This window comes from Ptychodera flava, chromosome 1, assembly GCF_041260155.1.
Source record: "Ptychodera flava strain L36383 chromosome 1, AS_Pfla_20210202, whole genome shotgun sequence".
Lineage (NCBI taxonomy): Eukaryota > Metazoa > Hemichordata > Enteropneusta > Ptychoderidae > Ptychodera > Ptychodera flava.
The window spans coordinates 44,819,064-44,843,001 of record NC_091928.1 but is presented as its reverse complement, the minus strand read 5'-3'; the positions used below and the strand labels follow the sequence as shown (position 1 = coordinate 44,843,001).

Genomic DNA, 23,938 nt, shown 5'->3' with positions numbered 1-23,938 from the left:
TGTTGCTGCTCTAGAGAGGTTAACGCCAGTCTCGGACTTGTTGGCCCTGCTAGAGAAATAAATTTGGCTGAGCTTCGGTCGGTTATTATTCTGCCGTCTCGAAAAATCGGTTACACGAGCAACATTTCGGTGAAATTCCAAAGTCAATTTTTTTTCCGTAACTCAATACAAAACTTTGTAAAATTTGATCCCCCCCTTTCAATCATTGATTGTAAAATTTGACCCCCTCTAAAAAGCGGTTTTGTAAAAGTCACCCCCCCCCCCTCCCTGTAAAAAACGAATGTTCCCTTATGTAGAGGAATAGCCTGTACATCGGGCCTATTGTTTCTGTACATGTATATATACTCAACCTAATCATTGCTAGCTGCTAGCACTGCAATACTTCAAAAACCTAAGTATCCACGATATTGGTGCATGGTTTTGTTTCAAGTTGGAAAGGGCAAAAAGTGATTAGTTTTTAGGTGGGCGTGGCATGCACAAATAGCACTTTATTTTCATGTATATTATATATTTTGTTGAAGCCACATATCTCTGAAAGACAAGAGCTAGCATATCCTATGAATCTGCTTGCAGATATTATCAAGGGATTATATGACAAATTTCAAGGTCATGTACCAGATTTATGACAGTGGCACTGCCCAGTTGCATATTTAATGAACTTTCCCAATTAGGTGATGAAACTTGTGACGTACATTAAACAAAGTGTAGATTTACAACAAAAACAATATCTAATTTTGCTGACAATGAGAAAAGCATACATTTTCTGAGCAAAGTTTTCATTACTTGGGCAAACAACATGCCTTACTTGCATATATGTTTATCACGTGACAAACAATGACTTTCTAAAAAACTTACACCGAGCAGAAAATTTGCAAATTGGCTGTCCAGAATTTTGCTGGATGGATATGAAAAGAAATTGTACAAATATTTGACTTTCCCTTTGAATCAGAACCTGTCAGGGACGGCTTATGATTCCCACATACATAACTCATATGAAATTCATTTGTTTGGAACCGAAGTCTCCCTAAAACAACAGCTCTCCTTCAAACAATAGAATTCAAAAGAGTAAAGTCGAGTTGATGTCAGATTGAGAGTATGATGTAATCCTTTGGATATAGTTATTGAATAGTACCCAAATGTAACGACACAACATCATAGGATAGCAAAAGAGTGACATTTTGTAATGAACGAGATATTAGAACAGGACAACCTCAAACAGGTATTTTATGTTACTTTTTCTTTTTTTGGTCTTACCTTGTTCATTACAAATATCTGATATGTATTTTGCTGGGATTGTACATTCAAATGCTTCCATGTTTATGACTTCAATAGTTTTCTTTCTTGTTATTCAGACTGGTGTTTGGCTTTTCCCTATCCATTCTCACACAAGTTCATGACACTTTGATGAAGTCTTCCCACTACTCCATGAGGCTCTTCAACCAGCAGGATGATCATGGTATAATGACTAAAGCTCTCTGTGGTATACATATGTACGCCAAATATGAGCTAATAAAACTATTGTATGAAATGATTCGCAATTTATATGAAATTAATATTCAGATACTTTTCCTTTTTTTGAAATAAAAAAAAATTGAGCAGTGTATCTCAGAGTCCTAGTGTTAATGTTGGCACATAAGCTTAGAGGGCAACTTAATGTTCTCTCTCGGGTGTGATATGTGTAGACACTTTGGATACAGTGCTGTAAACCAGAATACAAACAGTCTCTTTAATCACTAAGTTTTGACCAGAATGATAAATTTAGAAAGGGCCTAATTATACTCACCAACTGTAACATTCGAATGCAGATAATGAGATCACTTGCATGACACCATCAATACTAAATCATGTTTTACTCCACAAAGAGGGCTCTGCAGAGCTGTCTACTTACCGTACTCGTCCGAGTATAAGCCCCTGCTCGTGTATAAGCCCCCCTACTGATTTTATAGGATTTTAGAAAATGCATTACATCCGTGTATAAGCCCCTACCCTAGTGTAACTCAAATACAGAAAGGTTAGGAGAGTATATTCGGTCATTTAACTTGGTAAAATTAATTTTAGATAATAAAGAAACCATTAAAAGATGTTAAAACAATGGGAAACTGGAGTTCCCTTGACAATATCGTAAGGAAAATGACACGTTTTTCCAGTACTATCTTGATTCTTTGACCCTACTCACCCCCGTCGCCTAAATAGAATAGTCTCACTCACGTCCGCCATTGTTTATTTTCATTCACGGCCACGATGTTTTCATGCTTGAAACATGCAGCTTCTTTTGTTTGAAGCAATTATCCTTTCATTTGTGAAGACTTTTCCTGCTGACTATTACAATTTTCACTGCTATGTTGTTGTTTTCACAAGATGTAGACAGTTTGATATTGGAATATTGAGTTGCCTTTCCGTGTGGGCAATGCATGCCTGTTCACAATCACATGTCATTACTGTTGATCAGCAGCATACATGACGTCTTTGTTTCAAGTTTGGGTTTTTTTTCGACGCTGAAATTTCACCAAAATGTCACTTCTGTATTCAGAGATTGTACAATCAATTTCTTTGGATGTGTAAGTCGATTTTGAAAGAGATAGAAAGATCGAGTGGTGTTGAAAAAAATCGTGCATAAAATTAGCATAAATTAAGCGTCCATGCCAGATAACATGGGGTTGCTCGAGTATAAGCCCCTCCCCTAGTTTTACCGCTGTTTAGTGTTGCCGAACCGGGGGCTTATACTCGGACGAGTACGGTAAATGGAGCTGTTTGACCTACTGTGTTTTGGTTTTATGACTGAAGCTAAGGTTTGATCTTGTACTGAACTTTGTAGGCTTCTTTTGATTTGATTTACATTTAAGAATGCTTGCTCTTACCAGAATACTTGGGGCAGTTGTCTGTGATTTGATACTAGTACTTGTGTTTTCTTTGAAATCATCTCCACAAAGTTGCCATTATAATAAATATCAAATCAAAGACTGACCACAAATTGTGTTTAAATATGCTCATGTCAACATTACAAAGGAAAACATTACATTTTGGTGCAGTCAAAGAAAAACTAAATGTTCATTTAAATTAATGAAATATGCAAATTACCATACCAATTATATGACATGGAACTACGTTATGTTCCTGTTAGATCACTCATAAGTTATTGTATGCAAACATGTTTAGTTTCACTGACTTAATGCAGTCAGTCACTGTTCATATATCTCTGGACTGAAAAATATAAATACACATTAGCAATTACATGTAGCTGACATGAAACTCCCATCTTTCACTTATATCCTATCTTTGTATTATCAACGTATTAAACAGGTTTTCATTGCCTTTGTTCACACCCTTCCAGTTATACTCCCTGATTATGAAGGTCCTTTCATATGCAAGTTACTAATCAGCTGACAAGGAGCTGCTAAATGTTTTTCAAATTTAGATCATCTTATCATTAATATATGTGGCAAGTTTCATCAAATTCAATAAAGCCCTACAAATATCCAACTTCTATACAAATAGTTATGCAATTAATTGCATTATGCAAGCTACACCTATTGCAAACTAAAAGGTCTTGCCATTTACATTAGAATCTTTGTACAAAATCTTATTTTGATCGGATGACATTTTTCAACATTATACACATACCCTGAATCGTGTTAAATGAAACGTCAGTCAGACACTTGCAAATTCACTACAGTAATTCCAACATACACAGTGTAGATTGCTGGGTGCTTTCCATTGAAAAATCACCTGTGACTTCCAGCTGGGCTTAGACTGGTAGCTGTCATAAAATGTACTACTTCATAGCAGGGCATGTACACAACGTTTTAGATAAATTTTACACACACACTCGTACATTTGATTGAAGGCATCAGATTCAGAACACATTAAAAGGGTACTGTCACACAAAAACTACAAATGACATACAATATATGAGCCCTGTTGGGAAGAAGTGTTTTCATGGCAGCTGCCAGTCTGAAACCAGCTGGAAGTTGCCTGTTAATTTCAAGGGAAGTTTAACCATGTTAAGTAAGTTTTAAAATGCCCAAACTGTCTGAATGGACATTGGCAGGAATTCCTGTAGTCTAAGATACCGGTCAGTTACACAGGCTAAATTACAGGAAATATCATAGAGGGACAGGAATCTATAATTACAGAATTGTCTTTATTAAAGCAATATTTACTTTAATCACTCTTAAAATAATAGAAACAAAAGCTAACAACATCCGTGTTGGGCTAGCTTTCTTTAAGGTTTTGCAGTAGTTTCTTCTATTTTTGTTTATGTACATAGTTTAAAGGACATTACATAGTGTACAGTACAGGAGATATCCCATGATCCAATCTGATTTGTACCATTGGAGATTCCTCAGTGGATCATTGGTGACATACGGTATGTCACCTACATGTACAAAAATATATAGACAAGTTTTATAAAGTGCACGTTTCCTCTAAATTCTCCTTTTGAATGATTTGGGAAAATATCTTTGATTCCAGGAGGAGACAATACTGTTACTTAAAACTTTCCAACAATGTTGTACTAACTCATAGAACACTGTGAAGGAAAGTAGTTTGACTAGCTGCACAACTTTTATCAAACAAAAGTATACTGATTTTTACCAACTGGTGTGAAATGTCAAACTTTTCATAGAGGATGATCACTTCAGTTGATATTAACTTGCTTACCAAAAGAATTTTTCATGAAAGCTACTGTTTTTCCTGTATGCTTACATCACTTCACATGCTGTTGCTTTCATCAAAATCCTCACAGAAGTCCACCAACAACATAAGAAACAACATACTGATGTTACTGGCATATTTAGGTTTCATATGACAGTGTTTGAGAAGTGGTATGCAACATGTACACAATGTTTAAGAAGTGGTATTCTACATGTAGGCAAGGTTTAAGAAGTATGCTACATGTAGGACATTGGCAGTAAGTGCCACCATAATGGGGCCTCTGTTTGGTCACAGACAGTGTTTCCTTTAGTGTCTGCGGTTAAACTATGGCAGGTATGTCTTAATCATTTTGTAAATATGGCTGTACCACTTCTTGAATGTCACCCTTTGTGTTCAAAAAATTCTGACTGGCAGTACTTTGTCAGTATATTTTTTGAAAGGATTTCACAAAATCATTTGCTTTACAAGTATTTTACTCAATCATTATTCTCTCTAGATATTTCTTGCTTCATAGCAGATCACTTCCACAAAAACACAAATTATTGACAATACATGTATATGTTCCATAATTTTCAACAATCTAGAAAATACAGGTTGTTATGTTGTATGGCTCCAGGGTAGACACTATCCCTAGTACGGTAATTTTATTTTAAAAAGGAGAATTTTGAAGGGGTAAAGTGACCAAAATAAAAAGTTTCAACAAGAGGGTAAAGCTAACAGAAAATGTAAGAATATGGCTTCTCCGACAATTGATTCTCTAATATCTGTACTTAGTTGAGTAATCTTTTGGAGACACCACAAGACCTCTGCCTTTCCTGGCTCCTCTATAGACTGTTTCCACAATGTCAATCATTTCTTGTTTGTCTTCAAGCGCCCAGTTGATTTTATTATTGTTACCTGTTCCCAAGTCAATCATGATGTGTTTATTCCTGAAGAAGAACATACAGGTGCAAGGGTCGTAGAGTTCGTACATTTTGTTGAAATCAGGAACCTCTGTGATGTCCACCAGGTATATAACAGCAAAGTTTTTCACCTTGTCAGCTATGGAGTATAGGACTTCGTCCATTTTCATGCAGGTAGGATCCCAGTCATGTCCAAAGCGGATGACCACAACTCTGTCCTCCTCCGAGAGAATGGCTTGGTCAACTTGCCATCCGTTGTGGAGATGTGCCAACATGTACGACATGATGCTTAAAAAATACAAAAAAGTGTGAACTTGTCGGCTATGTCAGCACAACCTTTAATATCAACCAATCTGACACTGAACTCTCAGGCCCTAAACGTTCTAAATTTGCCCTGGGGCCGCGCCCGGCTCCTGTGAACCTGAGGCCGTTTACCATTGCATTGAGGGAGCGTGTCATGTGTCCAAACACAAGTTATAATTTTTTTGGGTCACGACATGTAGTTCAAACGATCATAAGTAATCGAAATACATTATTTTCTAGTGCTGAAGGACTTGCGGGAGTCTTAAGTAGGTTAAAGAACAGACAGGACTATCCCAGCGCTTGCTTACCAATCGGTTGGTCAGGTGGTCCCTGTGTTCGGATATTAGTATGGTAATGTTTATTGGTTCATGGTATGACGTATGTGAGGTTCATCGGGTTAGGAATTTGACGGCTCCTAAACTTGATCTTTGATATCATACAAACTTAATGACTTGCTTTGCAAATCCAGTGCTAGAATACCAAATCCAGTGCTAGAATACCAACACCAACACCACCAGCACCCGGAAGAGGAGAAAGGGAAGCCATTCACACTCTGACAACTGACATTGTTTACGTACTCACCTTGTTTGGACACTTCAAGATCAAACCTACGAAATGTTTTCAACCGCACCACCCTTTTGTGTTTATGTGTAACGTTGAATGGTGCCCCTGTACAGATTAAAATAGTTTTCGAAACACGATTTATGCGTGTTTGCTCAATCGCAACGTGACCGAGTTGTCTTGAAACGACCGAAAATCGTATTATGAACCCCCATGTGTGTGAAAAATGATGCCAAAAGTAATAATCGTAAGCGCCCTCTATAATGTTTGTCTTCCCAATGCTTGCAGTCTGTTGATATTTAAGTGATCTCAAGATGGTTGAGGCATCCTGTAAAGACAATGTAAATATAAATATGAATTTAATTTAATTTAATTTACATAAGTTCACCGATGATCGCATAAGTATTACCTGCGTGGTTGTGAATTAAATAAAGAACTTAAGGGAGCCAAAATTGCGCACGCTCACTGTGCGCAGTTGGCCATCAAAGATGGCGGCGATACTGATCGGTCGAGTGTCCTCCTCTGCACGTAAGTACCGCATTTCTTCTGCATTCATAAAGGTTCGTCGTATTTTGCAATTGAATTCAGTTCTTACGTTAGTGATGTATAAGTAGAAGGACTAGCAATCACTATTTTAAAGTCCATGATATGTTCAAGCAAGTAGTACAACACAAATAATTTGACCCTGCTGTAACCTGAAACATAGGGTCTAATAACCCGCTACACACCTGCTGACCCTAGCATATTCCAGATAATGCACAACATGACAAATAGTGTAAGAACAATCCCGGTATGTTGACCCTCTCGAGCACGTCTGATGTGTCTGTTAGCGTTTACAATACCATTCGCCCGGTTTCATACAAGTTCCCCCTCGTTAACTTGTATGTGCACAAACGGTACCTCCTCCATCCATCATTCCATGGATACATCTTTCCATGGACGTTTCTGATCCTTCTATCAAAGTGCTAATGTATTAACGTTTTGAACAAATGTGCTTTTTTGCTATGTAAATGATTTCTCACATGAATTTAAGTAAAAGCATGAGTTACATGCACAAAAATGTTACTATTATCAAGTAAATGGCTCCAGATTATCCTATTCTAGCATCGATGTCCAGCGACTTAAACTATTCTTGCCTGCGGACATCCGGGAACTTGCGGTTTTTGCGTCATTTTTGTGTCACACTGCCGTGAGAACAAAATATTGAAGTGTTGATTTTCCAACCTTTACACCAGTATTCAAAGTTTCAACATTATGTCAATGATAAACACTAAGTTCTGTCCTTTGCCACATAATTTCTGCATTGTTCACTGTCCTGTATAGTCAAATCCCAATATTCACCTCACTCGCGTGCGTGAGGTGAAAGTGACGTCACTCAGCGGTCAAGAATAGTGGGCTATTATTTACCAAACCGTGCCACAGGCGTTATGTGGACCGGGTAGTTTGTAAAAGTGTAGTTTATGCTGAGAGTTTATGCTACGTTCTGACATACTATTACAGAACAGAGCATCGGAACGTAGCATAGAACGTAGCAAACTACCCAGTCAACATAACGCCTGTGACAGTGCCTACCATATGTATGTCACTTTTGATGTCTATCTTTTTCCTGCATACTCCAAGTTAATGGCACCCACAGCAGCACTGCACATTCCCTCAACCCACACAATAAAAGAACCCTCTCTGCTGGAATATATCCACTAGGGATATTAATAAACCCACAAACTTTGATAAATCTTGTTCAAGTTGTCTATAATTTTCTTAGTCAAGTTTGATTAGCAAGAGGGGATATATAATTTTCTTGTGTTCTTATGTGATTAACATTTATTTAATTTTCTGTTTTCTGTTTCACAGGGGGTCAGGTGAGCCCGGCAATCAGCTTTGCAGTCATCTGTAAGAGAGATTGTCACCATCAGGTTGCGCCGGGACAGCCGGAACTTATCATCATTCATTGGTTCCTAAGGGACGAGGTGGTAGATCCTCATTCAGTGGTATCGTTGCCACTGTGTTTGGTGCTACAGGATTTGTTGGACGTTATGTCGTCAACAGACTAGGTATTGTTGGATTGACTAATATTGCATGTGCATTTAATCACTGCCTTGAGTTATTCTGGTGCTGAAAAGTGGTCGACCTGTATGAACGGATATGCTTTCATGAACCTGTGAGTTCAAATTTGCCTTGTCAAGTAAATACAATTTTATGAAGTAATTTGTGCAAACAACAACAGTGAGTGACACCATAAAAAGAAGCAACTGTTCAAAGATATGATTGTACAGCCAAGTTTCCTATGATTACTAAAGTACATGTACCTGTGATTGTACAGTCAAATTACCTTTACAACAAGATAACATCATCAACAACTTCTCACATTGTTTCACACTGATATGTTGATATGAGGCATCTGTCAAACATTGGTGCTTTCTTACAGGTCGGGAAGGATCCCAAGTCATTGTGCCATATCGATGTGACCCTGACGATACTAGACATTTGAAATTGATGGGAGATCTGGGACAAATCACCATGCTGGTAAGTATTCAGGGACTTACTAAAGGCACTAGACTCAGTCTTTTGAAAACCATGAAATTTTCTGAGGGGACATTGAAAAGTTTTGTTAGGCAACTGAACCCCCTAGAATCACGTTGATTTGTAAAATCAATCAAGGTGGGACCCAGTATGCTTCAGTCACGTTTCATTTTGTCCTGAACTATGTTATTTATATTTATGTGTACATTAAAAGCTGGCTGGACACAGGCACCTCAGGTATCATCTCATTCCTACCTGCAAAAAGTTGGAGAGCCAAATTACATTACTGAAATTTTCTGCATCTGTATTGTTCAAATTGTGTATGTTTTTTTGAAGTGGTGAGCGAGATCTTTCAAAAAGTGTGGCTTTGTAATGTGTGTTTGTTTTTCTTTCCTCCAGGAATTCAACGCCAGGTCAGATGATTCACTGCGGGAAATGATGCAACACTCCAATGTGGTTGTGAACTTGATGAGCAAAGATTTTGAAACCAGGTAACTGTGATATCTATTTCAGCAGTGATTGAAATTTGCCATCCACCGGTTTGCATCACCGCTTTCATTATTGATACAGTGGTCCTACATCCTAGTACATGTACAATCTCATTCTATCTTCAGTCTGTTCATCGCCATTTCCTACAATCAGGATACTAATCACCATTAATAACAACTGGTTTTTGGCTAAACCGAAGTGATGCAACTTAGGCTAAAATATCTATAAATAATGATGCTTCATAGTGCTGCCTTCCTTTCCGTCTGTTCCCAGGAATTTTCACTTCAATGACACAAACATTGACATAGCCGGTAAGATAGCAAAAATTGCAAGAGAATTGAAGGTACCCAGACTTGTCCACATGTCAGCACTTGGAGCAGATATGACATCAAGATCCAAATTTCTACGAACGAAGGTAAACTTCTGTGCTTGTGATGGCACATTATGATGTTTTGACCAATGACAGCATGTTTAATACTTTTAACCCTTTGAGCGCCAAAGTCAATCTTTGTCGCTTTTATAAAATATATCCCAATTTTTTTTTTCAGATTTTTCCAAAAATTTTGATAAGAAACTAGCCAATGAAATGTGATGCTCATTTGGTTCAAAATTATCAAAAAAAATTCCAGAAAAATTCATAAAAGTTGATAAAATTTTGCACTAAAATTTTGATGGAAAAATTGCAGCACTCAAAGGGTTAATGTCACATGATGATTTGGCCAATGGCAACCTGCGTAAGGTAACTCTATTCAGTGTAAAGGATAAGAAAGAGCTAGTGAGACAGGATGTACAAAAATGTCATGTGACAGTATTATTTCTTTTGGCAATGGTAAACTTGTTGTGAACCAGCTTACTTCACATGTGATGGGTCTGCTGTCTTGTCAATAGGCTGCTGGTGAAGAAGTTGTTAAGAAAGAGTACCCTGATGTGACAATATTGAGACCAGCTCAGATCTATGGACGTGAGGACAGATACTTCAACTACTTCTCAAGTAAGTCAGTTTGACCTTTGTTCAAGTGCAACTTGATGACTGCAAATTCTACAGAATTATTTGGAGTCTTTACTTTGATTCAGAGCAGTAGGGAATTCGTGTCTTTCAGTGCCTGAATCTAACATCTGTTTATTAATGCTTTTGTTAATACAGAGTGCAGGGCTCGAAATACTTTTTTTCAACCACCTGTCCACTGGACAAGTCAAAATAAAAAGTACCTGTCCCAGTGAGAAAAGTACCTGTCCAAAATGGCATAATTAATTCTGAGAAACTATACTAGTTTCAATTCAATTCAACAAACTCATGCCTGTATCATTTGCAATATCTAGAAACTCTCATTCACAATTCATGTACATTGTTTCATTGCAGATCTCAGATTTGGTGGCGTTGTACCTCTGTTCTACGGTGATAGGAAAGCAGTTAAGCAACCTGTCTATGTAAGTAGAAAGTTCTCATTAGCGAGAAAGTTTCCAACGGGGAAATGACTTGATTTTTTAATACCAGCAAGTGCAATGTTCCTGTAGACAAATAGACCAGAAATGCTCTTGTGATCACAATATGCTGCAGTTAACATATCACTCATCAGCTACTATGAAACGTTGTCCAGTGGTAGGTAGGGAAAAAGTAAGCCAGTACCCGGTATGAAACATTTTTGAAGAATTGTTTGTGCAGCAGGTTGAATAAGTGTTGTTTTGTTTTGTTTTCTTATAACTTTGCCATAAAATGAATAAGTATTCACAGGGATTTATTTTTGTTTTCACTCAGAGATGAATTTGCTAAATCCAGTGAAAAAGCCACATTGATTCTTCTTTCTGGCAAAGCAGTGAATTGATTTTCCATGGGAAATGTCTCAAACATCAAAGTAGCAAATCAGATCTCTTTGAAAGCCAATCTAAATAGCTCAAGGCACACACTGCATGTCCATTTTTTTCGAAAACGATAGTGATTCATGGAACAGGGGTAAACCTTGAAGGAAGACTGCTCTTAAGTGCCTTTGTGTACCTATGAATGCCGGAATTTCCGGTTAGATAACGTGTGTGTTCACTATCTCTTTTACATGGGATAATGTTGGCAATGTTAGACAAGTGGGTCATTCATGTTAAATCTCAGTGATAAAGCTTGTTTTAACGGTGTTGCCGCACTGTGATATAAGACCGTAGGGTTCCACAAACTCTGACTGAATTATATGTAGGTCTGTCTATCTGCATTGTCTGATTTTATTCATTCATCTTTCCTGACAGGTATCTGATGTAGCCACAGCTGTCATGAACGTTATCAAAGACAGAGACACCATAGGAAAAACTTATGAACTGGCAGGGTATGTACTGCTGGATCTAAAAGTGTCCATGCTAGTGTAGACCAGAGATGGGTCGCCGTTTGAATGTCACCTTAGATATTTGTACGTTTGCCCACATCACAAAAAGTTAGCATTTGACTGTGTATGCTGCAGGAAAATAGACAAGAGGTCAGATACATGAAAAATTGTGGCTTCAAATTTGTGTGAAAAATTCAGTGTGTTAGCCAATCACAAATTAAGATTGTATGCTCTCTTTCCAATCCTAGTACAGGTTTAATTGTGAGCCAGAAGTGACAGCTTCTAAATGACAACTATAACATCAGCTGTGCCGTAAACCACAAGTTTTGAGCAAGGTCTAATTTTGAGCCGAGTCTTTCAAATGTTATATATTGTCATAGATAAACATCTGCTGTTTACCAGTAGATGAAATTGAGTCTCTTTCAAAGTTACATGCAGTTGTCAAATGTGTGTTTACATTGTGTGGCCATAAAAAAAAAAGTTTTGAGTTTGTAATTAGGGCTCTCAATGTTATACAGGTGAACTACAGTCAATCTGAATCATGTTTCAATGTACAGTGTATGGCTGATCACCTGTGATTTACTCTTTACCATCGCAGGCCTCATCGCTACCATCTGGATGAGCTGGTTCACTACATCTTCAGGATAACACGTCGTCCATACGTCTACGTTCCAGTGCCAAGAGTCCTCCTCCGAAGTGTGGCTAGGGTCTTTGAGATTTCGTACTTTGATCCATGGCTCTCCAGAGACAAGCTAGAGAGGGTATGTTGATGGTAGTTTCAGTAAAGCTGACATGAAAAGTGTGATGTTTGTTCAATAGGATGTTAACTGTAACTTCACATTGTTGACAGTTTTCCATGTACATGATACAAGATAAGGGTTCTTTAACTGTTCATTTGGATGGCTGCAGTGTAATATCAGCTATGGTAATTTTTTGAAAGTAATCCACTGGTGCTGACTGTATGAAATTGGAGCCTGAAAAGTTTATATGTATCTAGTTGATTATCAGTGAACCTACAATACTGTTGTCATTACTGTGGTGTGAACTTTCCAGGGGCAACTTTGCACCCACTTGTATCTACATATGAAATTAGAGCAGGGCTCTGGTGACCAACAATTCAAAAATAACTATATTGTTCAGCCTCTAATTTCAAATGTTATATTTGCTATGAGGTATGCCATTTCCAAAACTCAAACGGGATCTTGAAGTCATGTATAATGAGTGAGTCATATAACATTTGACCTCTGACCTGAATTATATCAAAAAATAACCTTTTAATGAAAAGAGATGAGAAACTTTCACTTAATGTGAGGTTACAAAGATAGACAATGACCCAAATAAGTTTCATTCTGTGTGCCTCACTTCGCACATTTGTATTCCTCTTTTGGCATTGGGAACACCAAGGCCTATCCTGCAGTTTTTTAACCCAACCATGCTCATGTGTAAAATCTGTGGCGTGATGTCATAAGTCACCTTAAGGTCAGGGCCAGGATGAGATGCAAATGTACGAAAGTAGTCAAGCCTTTGCATCCGCATCCTGCAGAGGCGTTTATCTTGACATCAATGTCATAGGTCACCAGGGGTCAATGATGTGTCAAAGGTCTCCAGGGGTCTATGATATGAGTGTCACAAGTCAAGGGATGATATCATAGGTTACTAGAGGTTAGAGTTCAAAGAGTATAGTGTGCAAATGAGTTAAACTTCATACACTGTGTTTTGTACTTTACAGTATCACACATCAGAATCAATAGCACCTGGAATGCCTGGTCTGGAAGACTTAGGAGTCAAAGTGACCAGTGTAGAGGAGGCTGCCATCTACGGACTCCGAAGACATCGTGCAGACAGATACTTTGAGGAAGCCGTTGGTGAAGCTGAACCTGCAAGACATGTTTAAATAATATCGAAAAACTTTCTGATGAGAATTTAAAATGTTGTTATCAGCATGTCATGTTTTGACAGAAGTAGCACTGAAATACAGCTGTTGTTACAGAGTATGAATTGTTATTTGTGTTTTAAGATTGAGTGAGTCCAAATAAGAGCTTCATCATTTACTTTCAAGGAAACAGTAATGAAAGATGGATAAAACGGCTCTGTATCTTTTGTAAATTAACAATCTGAATCTAAAACTTGCACTATTGAGGTATTCAAGTCACAATCTGAATCTGAAATTTGTGAACTCTTTGGCCAAACAAACAACTAGACATTGACTGACATTGGTTCATGACATTTCCCCCACTTCTTACAAGAATAGTCTGATTGTCCTGGACTAGTCTATTGCAGAAAAGGGGATAGAGAAAATGCAGCAAGAGACATACATGTATAGACTAGAGTTTGTGCAGTTTCTTACGTCATTCAAGATGAAAACTATTCATGTTTCCTGCTGAAATGAGAATTTTCAACTTAAAATCACCAGTCCACAAGCTTGATTTCCCCCAGAACCAAACTGTACACTGCATAATGACATGGCACCATAGTTATGCTTGGCATTAATTTCCGTTAGGTATGGGTGTGGCTTGAAAAGATTTCTGTAGACTTGTACCATGTTGCAAGGATTTTTGAAGAAAATAAAAGTTTGCCAGTGTTCTTTAGAACATTATCATTGAGTGATGAGTCTCACATTTACACAATCATAAATCAGTGTACACTGTATATGGGAGTTCACCAAGATCAAAGTACAGTTATTCTGTATGGATGTATGAAGATACTTAATCCTCTATAGTATAGGCAGCTGACGTTGGTGTGTTATGAACAACCAGATGTTTTAAAATATTGTGAGAGATTGATTTGCTTACACTGTTGTTCCCGTATACAGTAAACACAGTCAACCATGCTTCAAACATACTCTTAAACCTATGTTAATTCTACAAAAAAAAATAAAATTCAGGGAATCAAAATCTACAGAAGTACATATACTCCAAGTGACACAACATTTTATCCCAACTTTGCCCTCCAACTCTACACTGAAAGATTCAGTCATGTGAGGGCGCTCTGACCTGGCCATATGGACCGGAGGCCCTGGAGAGTTGGCCATCACCTGACTGAACCTCTCAATATCCTCCATTGCCAATCCATCCCATAATAACACGGAACATGAAGAGAAAGGCATTTGGTCAAAAAGCACAGAGTTTATACATTGAACATTTTATTCAACCAGTGAGAATGAAGGGTGACAAGCTTACATAACTTCTGAACATTTGCTATAACAATCCTCCGTTATAAAATAGTCATGTTTTCACAGGGTTGCTTGCACAGTAATACGATATGAAACATTCGTCCTTGCAGAATGGCATAATCTTGTCATGTACACAGTATCCCAACACTGCACCCATACGCTGCCTTCCTCCTGTCCTTATCAAAACTGGCTGCAATCTCTGGATAAAATGAAATATCTCCTTTTTAACCTAACCCTTTCTCAACTTCTTTTTTTTTAGAAGGGTGGATGGACCGATACACTGCAATATGGGGGTGAAAGGCTTGATAATAATTACTTCCACTTCTGTTTGGCCAAGCCTGGAATAGCCTTCCCCATCCTTTCATAGGAATTATTTCCTCAGTTGAAAGTGCTAGCTTTTTCCAATCTCTTCCTTTCTCTCTTTTGTGATTAAATTCTACCATGCGACTAAAATCTATTTTTTCAGTTGCTTTTTCTTTGTTGTAAATTGTGTTTCATCCTTTGTTGTTCTCTTCTTTTTCTGAAAGAAAGAAAATACCTATGCTTGATTGAGCTCTGATTGTAATCTTGCATTTGTCATGTACATCAGGCTACTCAGAAAATATTCTCAACACTCAGTCAGTGAAAACTAATGCAGTACTGATAATATCATGAACTATGATGGACAAACATACAGTCTCTGTGATTGCGGCACTTACTGCAGATAGTTGAGGTACAACTTCAATGTTGCTGAAAGTTCTATTATGGCTTGTTTCTGGTTTAAAATTCAACAGGTTTTAATTTTCTTACACACATGACAATCATATGATACAATCATAGGTGCAGCATTACACATTCAGCAAAGATTTTAGGATTGTGAAAAGTATGGTGTTACTCAGAAAACACTGCTGTTAGCAGCAGAGCATCCTGAAACTCTTGAAATTTCTGAACTCTATGAGTCAACTTTGGAATTTCTTTAAATTTCCTCATGACATAGCACTAAACCAATATTGCAATGCATGCAATATGCAAAAGCTTCTTGAGTCAAAGAAAACAAACTTGAGATTGTGGTGTATCAAATTGCTCTATTTTGTCTTTTCTGTATCTTTATTTACTGCCTGAGATTATGGTAGGGACTGTGGGACATGTTGCAAAATGTCATACTCAGTAAGTTTAAAACAAGGTTTCTGATAGTGAGAAAATTTTCTGACAAATATACATACATTTGAATATAAACATCTGTATAAACAAGAGAACTGTAATGTGATTTCATTCAGAATAACAAAGGAACATCCTTTTAGTTTGGTACAACCACAGCGTTCTCTCAGTAGTTTGGGAAAAATATATAGGGGCCAATCTACATAGCGATACACAATTTGCATATTCTTTGGTTGTCAAAATGTATTCTTTTGTAAGGTAATTAACATATCAATAGATTGCTGAAAAAATGCAGGGGTGGTCCATCCCTAAAATTATCCTTGTGGTAAACACAGAATGCAAGAACAGACTTCTCCTGTCATGATTTTACTTTTGATTACCTGTGATTTCTTGATTTTCTCTTTGAGAGCAGCAACATCAATATCTGCCTGTTTGTTATCATCTTTTGTGGACTGAGATTTTTTGGGAACTGTTTCCTTTGGTGGAATGAATGCCTTGTTTCTTCTCTCCTGTCTTTTCTGGTCAGCCTCCACATGACGCAACTGGGGAAATAAAAACATTTATGAAAGCTGGGTTGTGAACTTTTCACATTTGATAGAATCCAGAAAAGGAATTTTTAATGGAAGTATTCCCATCAAGTGCTGTTGGAGTCAATACTCTGATATAAGTATTAGAATTTGACCAGGTAGACAATCATCCTCATTCCTGTGCTGTGCAGCAACAGTAATCCTTACTCCGACCAAAGAAGTTAATATCCATGTTATTCAAGGCAAGTTAAATTTGGTTGAAATTATACCTATCGTGTACCATTTCATCCAAATTTAGCCTGAATTGAAGTCCATGTAATTGCAGTGCATTCTATTTCCCTCCAAATTGCACTTTATTTGGTGATTCATCTCTTCAAGGCTCATGATATTCAGAATATTGATGTTTATTTTCAAAATATCAAAATTGTATTGCTTTTACAAATACTTTTTTGCCCATTTTTGTTTAATACATGACGGTACATCAGACATGGTTTGCTCAGTAAACATGTACATGCTAGATTGTTGATTGCTTGGATAATTCTACCTTCTGGATATAAGTAGGAATGACATTATCAACAAGGTGACTAAAATGATGCAACCACAACAACAAAGTACCAGTATTGTATGTATCTTATCACTTACTATCTTAACCTGCGCACCCCTGATTCCCGGTACACAGATCCACAATCACAACCCATAATAATGGCTTTAGGCTAAACCATTGTGATGAAGGGGTAACAGATGTGGTATCAGCTGCATCATCTTTTCATAGACTGGTTTTGCAGAATATCTCTAATGTTATAACCAACTTACCTTTCGTTCATCCCTTGCCTTTGCCTTCCTCTGATTTTCTTGTAAGAAATATTCTCCAGATGCAATTTGTTTGTCAATCTGTCACACAGATAATGGATAAGTAAATGGGACAAATTTCAGTGAGTGATATGATTCCAGGATATTGCACGTAGATGTTCAACTTAATAGGAATGTCCATGCAAACTTGAGATACCTTGAATATATGTCACAAAGTTTTGAAATGCGCTTGCACTACTTTGGATACATGTTTAGCCAAGACACAAAGCAAAGTTAGCAATTTAATCCAAATTAGCAATGTAATCCAAATATTGATAAATGACCAATACAGAGTGGGGTTATAATAAGGTTTCCATGTTTAGCCAATCAGAGCTACTCTTATTAACCCTGTGACTACATGTACCTTGGATGTTGGACAGTACTGACGTCATGACGAATGACTGTATACCTTAACTTCCAGAATATTTCTTCAAGATCCTATATGTGTTAACAGTGTGTTTGGTAAAGCAATGTTATCACTCGATGGCTTAGTAGACAGAAACATGGTTTGCAATACACAATACTCACCTTACTTTCCGGTTGTGGCGGTGGGAATGGCGTATACTCTTTCTTGATTCTCTTCTTCCGTGGTTGTCTCCTCTTGCTGAGATTTTTGTGATGAAATTTGGGAAGAAACCTCTCCCATGATTCATTCCTTAGATTGGGATCTTTGGCCAGTTCTCTCTTGATCATCAATGACTGCATCAGAAAGATGGAAAAATGAATGTGTACGCAATACGCCTACTCCGGAATAAAATGTCACACTCCAACTTTTGTAGTGTTCTACGGAAACTGATGTTATACATGTAGCAGTACAACCAATTTCATGTGAATAAACACAGGTACAGCCATACACATATTTCTGAGTATGTTGATAAATGTGGTTTTGCTTGTACTATGGTTCATTGTATTTTGGTTTCACCTTGTACAAATTACCATTGAACAATTTACAGTAGTTATGCACTGCTGAGCACTGAATCCTAGTTAATTCTGGAAATTTCAGTCTTTGTCTGGGATCAGATCTTTCATGATACTATTCCATCTCATATGATATTTAACACCTAATCCAACCCTTTCACTTCATCACTTTGGTATTTCCATATTGTTTTAACCCTTTCATCACCATGGTTGACCCAAACCCATTGTTATCAATAGGGAATATGGACATGTTTATAGGGAATTGGCGTGAACAGGTTAGGTTGTAAGGTTGCACAACAGAACAGGCAATGGGGTGAAAGGTTTAGTATTACAACTCACATGGTACATTCTAAAATTTGACCGACATGATATTTCAGTTTTGTGCATTTGCAAAAATTTGTGTCAATAAGTTCCAAAATGCCATACTACATTGCATCGCATTGTAGAGACTGCCATGCATACAGTGATAGTTACTGACTGAGGACAGGTCTAGAAAGAAAAAACACAGTATTTTATTCACCTTTATGTTGTAAATAGGATGGATATTTTTCAATGTATCGACCACAATTTTACGGACATGTCGAAGTCCACTGTGCGGTCCTAAAGCTGCAACTGTGTTACCCTGCACCATCATGTAACAATTTGTTAAAAGTTCTATTGCCTGAAAATGAAAGGAACAGCATGTGAAAATCCATTTCTGAACATATGTATTGGATGTTATAATTGGTTGGGACATGATCATATGGCAGACATCTTAGCCAAAAGACAAAGAATGTGTCAAATATTTCACTGGCTTAAGCATAATCGCCAGACTGAGTATTGGTTAAACTCAAGCTATGTTACAGCTACTTTGATTGGCTACAATACAACAATTCCTGATGTAGAATGGTGTACAGCTGTGATTTTACCATGACATGTATTGTCAAAGAAAAGCAAGTAAGGACATTGAAGGAAGTACCTTTAATGTTGAGCCATTTGGTCCTATAAGTCTTTGCCGTCGTTTCACAAATCTATCTCTGTTGCGTACTAATGATCCAATTTTTATCACTTCAGCGGCAACCGTATCATCCAATACGCGTACTGCCTGTACAGGGAAACCAGAAAATCCAAATTACATTACAGGGACTTTTGTTACACTGTGAGATTTCTTCCAATATTTGATTTTATTGAGTCAATTTCAATTATTATTTTGACTCCCATGAGTACTGTATACTGAGATGACAGGTATGAGAGCACAATTATACACAAGGAGCTTTTGTTGTAGCTGATACAAAAATAAACATTAACAGAAATTTAGTTTGAACATCTTTTGATAATCATTATATTATTGACCATACTGGATGACTTCAAACATTTGATTGTTTATCACACTTCTCATTTACTGCACCATGATTACATCTATGTAAGGCATCTCCAAAACACTATATTTCTCTTGACCTTTAACCCCTTTGCCATTGCAGTTTGGTCCAATTCCATGATTGTTTTCCATGGTGAAGTCGGACCTTTAAATTTGGCAGAGGGGTGGTACATGTAATATTGATTACATAGTATCAAAACAAACAGCAACCAGAATATTCATTAAGTCTTGACTCTTTTCAGATATATAATTTCAGAGAACTTAGTTTAAATGATCTATTTATAACTGAAACTGTTTGATCAAGTCACCGTATATGTAGTTCATTATAATACTTGCAAATATTTCTATACAACAATATCAGAGACAGCATAATTTTACTTGCTCACCTGCTCTGCTGGTACACTTCTTGCTAAAAGTTTGATCATATCTCTGGCTTTGATGATGATGAAAGGGTCCCACGTCTTTCTGGTTGTAGTCACTGTCATACTGCCCTCAACTGCATCCAGTGTCGCTTTGATCCCCTGTGTGGTGTCACATAAAATGTTAAAAAATTTGTACCATTCCTGTCTGCATAAACTGTATGGTACAACAGTCCACTGATAATATATCATACCAATCATGTGAATGACTTTCTGTGCAGTCATCTATTTCAAATAAACTTTGAATATTTCTCTTTCTGTGAACAAAATCGATACATGACATTGCCCTATGTGGTCCCAGGAGAAGAAATTTGTTCCTTGGCAACTTTATTTTTAAGAGATTGATTTTGAAATAATATTGTTGACAATGTAGAAAGTATCAATAATTTTTCAAAGTGATTTTTTTTTGGGAGGGTAATCAGAACTATGATCTCATAAGTTATCACTGAATAAATTCATTGAAAACTGTTTTTAGTACCCATATCAAGCTATTGGTCTACAATTGAAGGGACTTGGCATTTAATGTCAACACAATTCAAAAGAAAGTTCAAAAACTTTAGACTGCTCCCTGCTCTCATTCATCATAAACCCAAACACAAGAGATACTATGCAACGCTGCACAACGCCACTCCTCATTAAAAGTAAGAACACAGCAAAATACATGCATACCCTTCTTTTTAAACTTTATGAGAATGACTGGCCATCTTACTAAGCAGGTAGCTTTGTTCTTAGATACAAATAAACAACCTACATGTTCATTAAGAGTTTCCTGTACGAATGGCCAACATTCCCTGAGATATTTCTCTCTGTATTTTGGAAATAGAGTTGCAAATGAACTTTCTTCTAACATTCCCCTTGGGTTGTCTTCCTTGGTAAATGCTGGCTCCTTCCATCCTTCTGGAACTTCAAGGAGATCTGTTTGATTTTTATCTAAGGAAAACAGTACCATATTAAGTCCATCAGTGTAGGCTTGATGTATTAATGGCACACTACATATTCAGACTAACTACATCATATACAAGATCAGTGTTTCATCTAGACAGGGGGATGGGGGATTCCGAATCCCCTCTGTTGACCTGTTGGCACCCCCTAGTAATTTGGGTTCCCAGACACTTCACACCAAAACCACTTCGCCACCATACCATCTCGTCCCATACCATTTCGCACCAAAACCACTTTGCACCAAAACAAACCTAGTACCAAAACCTCTTCACCCCAAAAGTAATATAGGCCCAAACCATTTCACCCCAAAACAATGTAGCATTCCACTTCGCCCCAAACTTATCGCCAACCATTAAAAGCTTAAAATAACCAAACACTGCCATCAAAGTTTTAATTAGCTTTCTATCATTCTTGGGACTGAAATCTTGAAATTGTACACATTTCAGGAAGATGGCATCGTGCGATTCCGTGCACAGCACCAGAGTTGTAGCATTTAGTAGTTTGCATGTTTCTTTTTTCTAATATACCGTTTATGGTTTCGTACAAGAATAAATGGTTTGTGGTAGCCAAAATGTCCTATACATTAATGCTTTCAAGTTGCAGGTAAAAACAACGTCATGATACATCATGGCATCGTTGTTTTAGGACTAGTTGATGGTACTATACTTTGGGTGAAATGGTTTTAGTACGAGGTGGTACTTGGGGGGGGGGGGGAAGTGGAGTTGGATGAGGTAGTACTTGGGATGAGGTGGTTTTGGTGCAAATTGGTTTTGGGACAAAGTTATGTGGGGCGAACTGGTTTTGGTGCAAAGTGTCTGGACCCCGTAATTTGTCAAAGGGGGACCAGCCCCCATCAAATGGTGCCAGTCACACCTTAGAGATGCAAGTAGAACACATGAACTGGTGAAATCCCCCCTAAATTTTCTGGTAAAGAGGGAAAATCGCCCCCGTTGATGCCATCGTGTATGAAACACTGCAAGATCATTATTTAATTCCCATGTACAGTGTTTTTGCCTCATGTAGCAGATTAGTAAATAGTGGGGTTCTTGGTCAATTTATTGTAGCCCTACATGTACGTCGGGAGTGTTCGGATGTTAGATATGCCGAACAAGACTCACTATGTAGCCAGCAGGTAACAGTAACACTCTCGCCGCAGTGCTGTAGCTCGACCGAGGTTTTGCCTAGGTATTTGGGTCGGACGGTCCGGTTTCGCCGTCCAACCCAAAAAGTGATATACCCAAGGCAAAACGGAGCTCGAGCTGCAAGGACTGCAGCTACCAACACTCCAGACAGACATGCTGGTCCATTCGCTGTGCAGGGCCCCAGACACTTCGCACCAAAAGCACTTCGCCCCACACAACTTCGTCCCAAAACCATTTCGCACCAAAACCACCTCGTCCCAAGTGTTACCTCGTCCAACGCCACTTCGCCCCAAGTACCACCTCGTACTGAAACCACTTCACTAAAGTATAGTTCCGTCAACTCGTCCTAAAACATCGATGCCACGATGTATCATAACGTTGTTTTTACCTGCAACTTGGCTACCACGAACCATTTATTCCTCCATGAAACCATACGGTATAGCCCCCCCCCCCCCCCCCCCCCCTATTAGAAAAAAGAAACACGCAAACTACTGAATGGTACATTTCAGGTGCCGTGCGTGGTATTGCACGATGCGATGTCATTTTCTCGAAATGTGTACAATTTCAAGATTTCAGTCCTAGAATGATAGAAAGGTGATTAAAACTTCACAGGCAGTGGTTGGTTATTTTCATCTTTTAACGGTTAGCGATAAATTGAGAAGTGAAGTGGCAATGTTTTTGGGGCGCAATGGTTTTGGGCGACGTGATTTTTGGGGCGAAGAGGTTTTGGTACGAGGTTGTTTTGGTGCGAAGTGGTTTTGGTGCGAAATGGTATGGGACGAGATGGTATGGTGCGAAGTGGTTTTGGTGCGAAGTGTCTGGGAACCGCTGTGCACACATGCTAGTACTGGTGTAGCTGTAGGTCCATAGCTGTGGTGTTTTCAGACGGGATTCCTGCCTTTTACGGGCTGGTTTTGACTTTAACGATTGTGGTGGCGGGGTTAAAATCGTAAAAGTCAAAACCAGCCCGTAAAAGGCAGGAATCCCGTCTGAAAACACCACAGCTATAGACCCACAGCTAGTACAGGTGTAGCTGGCATTTTGATATATACAGCTGCAGCTGTAGCTCGAGGTTTTGCCTGGGTATGTGGGTCGGACGGTTTTGCTGTCCAACCAACCATGGAGGTAGAAGGAAAGATTACCTCTATGAACCCACATCCCAGGTAAAACCTCGAGCTACAGTACTGCAGGTGAAACTCACGAGCGAGCTCCAGTCACACAGTTACAGCTGTTCGTAAGGGTATTGGGCTAGCGACCGACGAATGAACTGTAATACAATAGTCGCTACCAAACCTTACAACAAATATCACATCTGGGAACCTCATCATTAATTGGCTGTCACCGTAAACCACACAAAACCAAAGATTCCTAACCAAAACACAACAGCGTGCTCTTACCTTTGGACGTCGCCATTTTTTTCTTGAGCGAACATTATACAACGCCCTCAACCCCACCAAGTCTTAGAATCTTTTGTCTTTGTATAAATTTCGCAACGTTCAGGATGGATCGAATCTGAAGCACTGTATAAGAACAGTCAAGTTCGAATTTCAAACCGACAGTCATTTGTGATATCACCTTTATGGTTCCATTTTAAGTTAGAACGTGCCACAGGAACAGGTATTCAGACTCTCAAATTTTACAACATTTCACTGGTTTGCTGTTACGTTTGTGTGACTTATGTGGAGTCGCTCAAGTTTTGACTGTGTGTTTGTAGTGAAATTGACAGTTGAATTTTCATCGA

At 38.1% G+C, this 23,938-nt stretch overlaps 3 protein-coding genes across 3 annotated transcripts; 1 reads left to right on the top strand and 2 right to left on the bottom strand.

Moving 5' to 3' along the window:
* Positions 1-4,122: 4,122 nt before the first annotated feature.
* Positions 4,123-6,605, bottom strand: LOC139138917 (thioredoxin-like protein 4A). The gene is made up of 2 exons (XM_070707521.1): positions 6,441-6,605; positions 4,123-5,843 (listed from the first exon to the last, which is right to left on the bottom strand). Exon 2 carries the CDS (start codon positions 5,837-5,839, stop codon positions 5,411-5,413), a length of 429 nt encoding a protein of 142 aa, XP_070563622.1. The 5' UTR covers positions 5,840-5,843; positions 6,441-6,605; the 3' UTR covers positions 4,123-5,410.
* Positions 6,606-6,877: 272 nt separating this feature from the next.
* On the top strand, positions 6,878-14,330 carry LOC139138910 (NADH dehydrogenase [ubiquinone] 1 alpha subcomplex subunit 9, mitochondrial-like). Its single transcript, XM_070707510.1, has 10 exons — positions 6,878-6,947; positions 8,271-8,470; positions 8,845-8,942; positions 9,339-9,430; positions 9,702-9,843; positions 10,317-10,419; positions 10,789-10,856; positions 11,661-11,737; positions 12,333-12,495; positions 13,464-14,330. Exons 3-10 carry the CDS (start codon positions 8,913-8,915, stop codon positions 13,626-13,628), a joined length of 840 nt encoding a protein of 279 aa, XP_070563611.1. The 5' UTR covers positions 6,878-6,947; positions 8,271-8,470; positions 8,845-8,912; the 3' UTR covers positions 13,629-14,330.
* A 529-nt stretch (positions 14,331-14,859) lies between these two features.
* Positions 14,860-23,662, bottom strand: LOC139138901 (KRR1 small subunit processome component homolog). The gene is made up of 9 exons (XM_070707496.1): positions 23,595-23,662; positions 20,865-21,043; positions 20,081-20,215; positions 19,296-19,421; positions 18,858-18,998; positions 17,948-18,118; positions 17,384-17,461; positions 16,424-16,585; positions 14,860-15,426 (listed from the first exon to the last, which is right to left on the bottom strand). The coding sequence occupies exons 1-9, from the start codon at positions 23,608-23,610 to the stop codon at positions 15,361-15,363; spliced, it is 1,074 nt and encodes a 357-aa protein (XP_070563597.1). The 5' UTR covers positions 23,611-23,662; the 3' UTR covers positions 14,860-15,360.
* Positions 23,663-23,938: the final 276 nt, after the last annotated feature.

Coding starts and splice junctions, on each gene's coding strand:
- LOC139138917 (XM_070707521.1), bottom strand. CDS start 5,839: ATGTCGTACATGTTGGCACATCTCCACAACGGATGGCAAGTTGACCAA.
- LOC139138910 (XM_070707510.1), top strand. CDS start 8,913: ATGGGAGATCTGGGACAAATCACCATGCTG. Junction 9,431..9,701: donor AGCAAAGATTTTGAAACCAG/GTAACTGTGATA, acceptor GTCTGTTCCCAG/GAATTTTCACTTCAATGACA. Junction 10,420..10,788: donor ATACTTCAACTACTTCTCAA/GTAAGTCAGTTT, acceptor GTTTCATTGCAG/ATCTCAGATTTGGTGGCGTT.
- LOC139138901 (XM_070707496.1), bottom strand. Junction 20,216..20,864: donor AGGAAACTCTTAATGAACAT/GTAGGTTGTTTA, acceptor GACACCACACAG/GGGATCAAAGCGACACTGGA. Junction 17,462..17,947: donor CGCCACAACCGGAAAGTAAG/GTGAGTATTGTG, acceptor TCTGTGTGACAG/ATTGACAAACAAATTGCATC.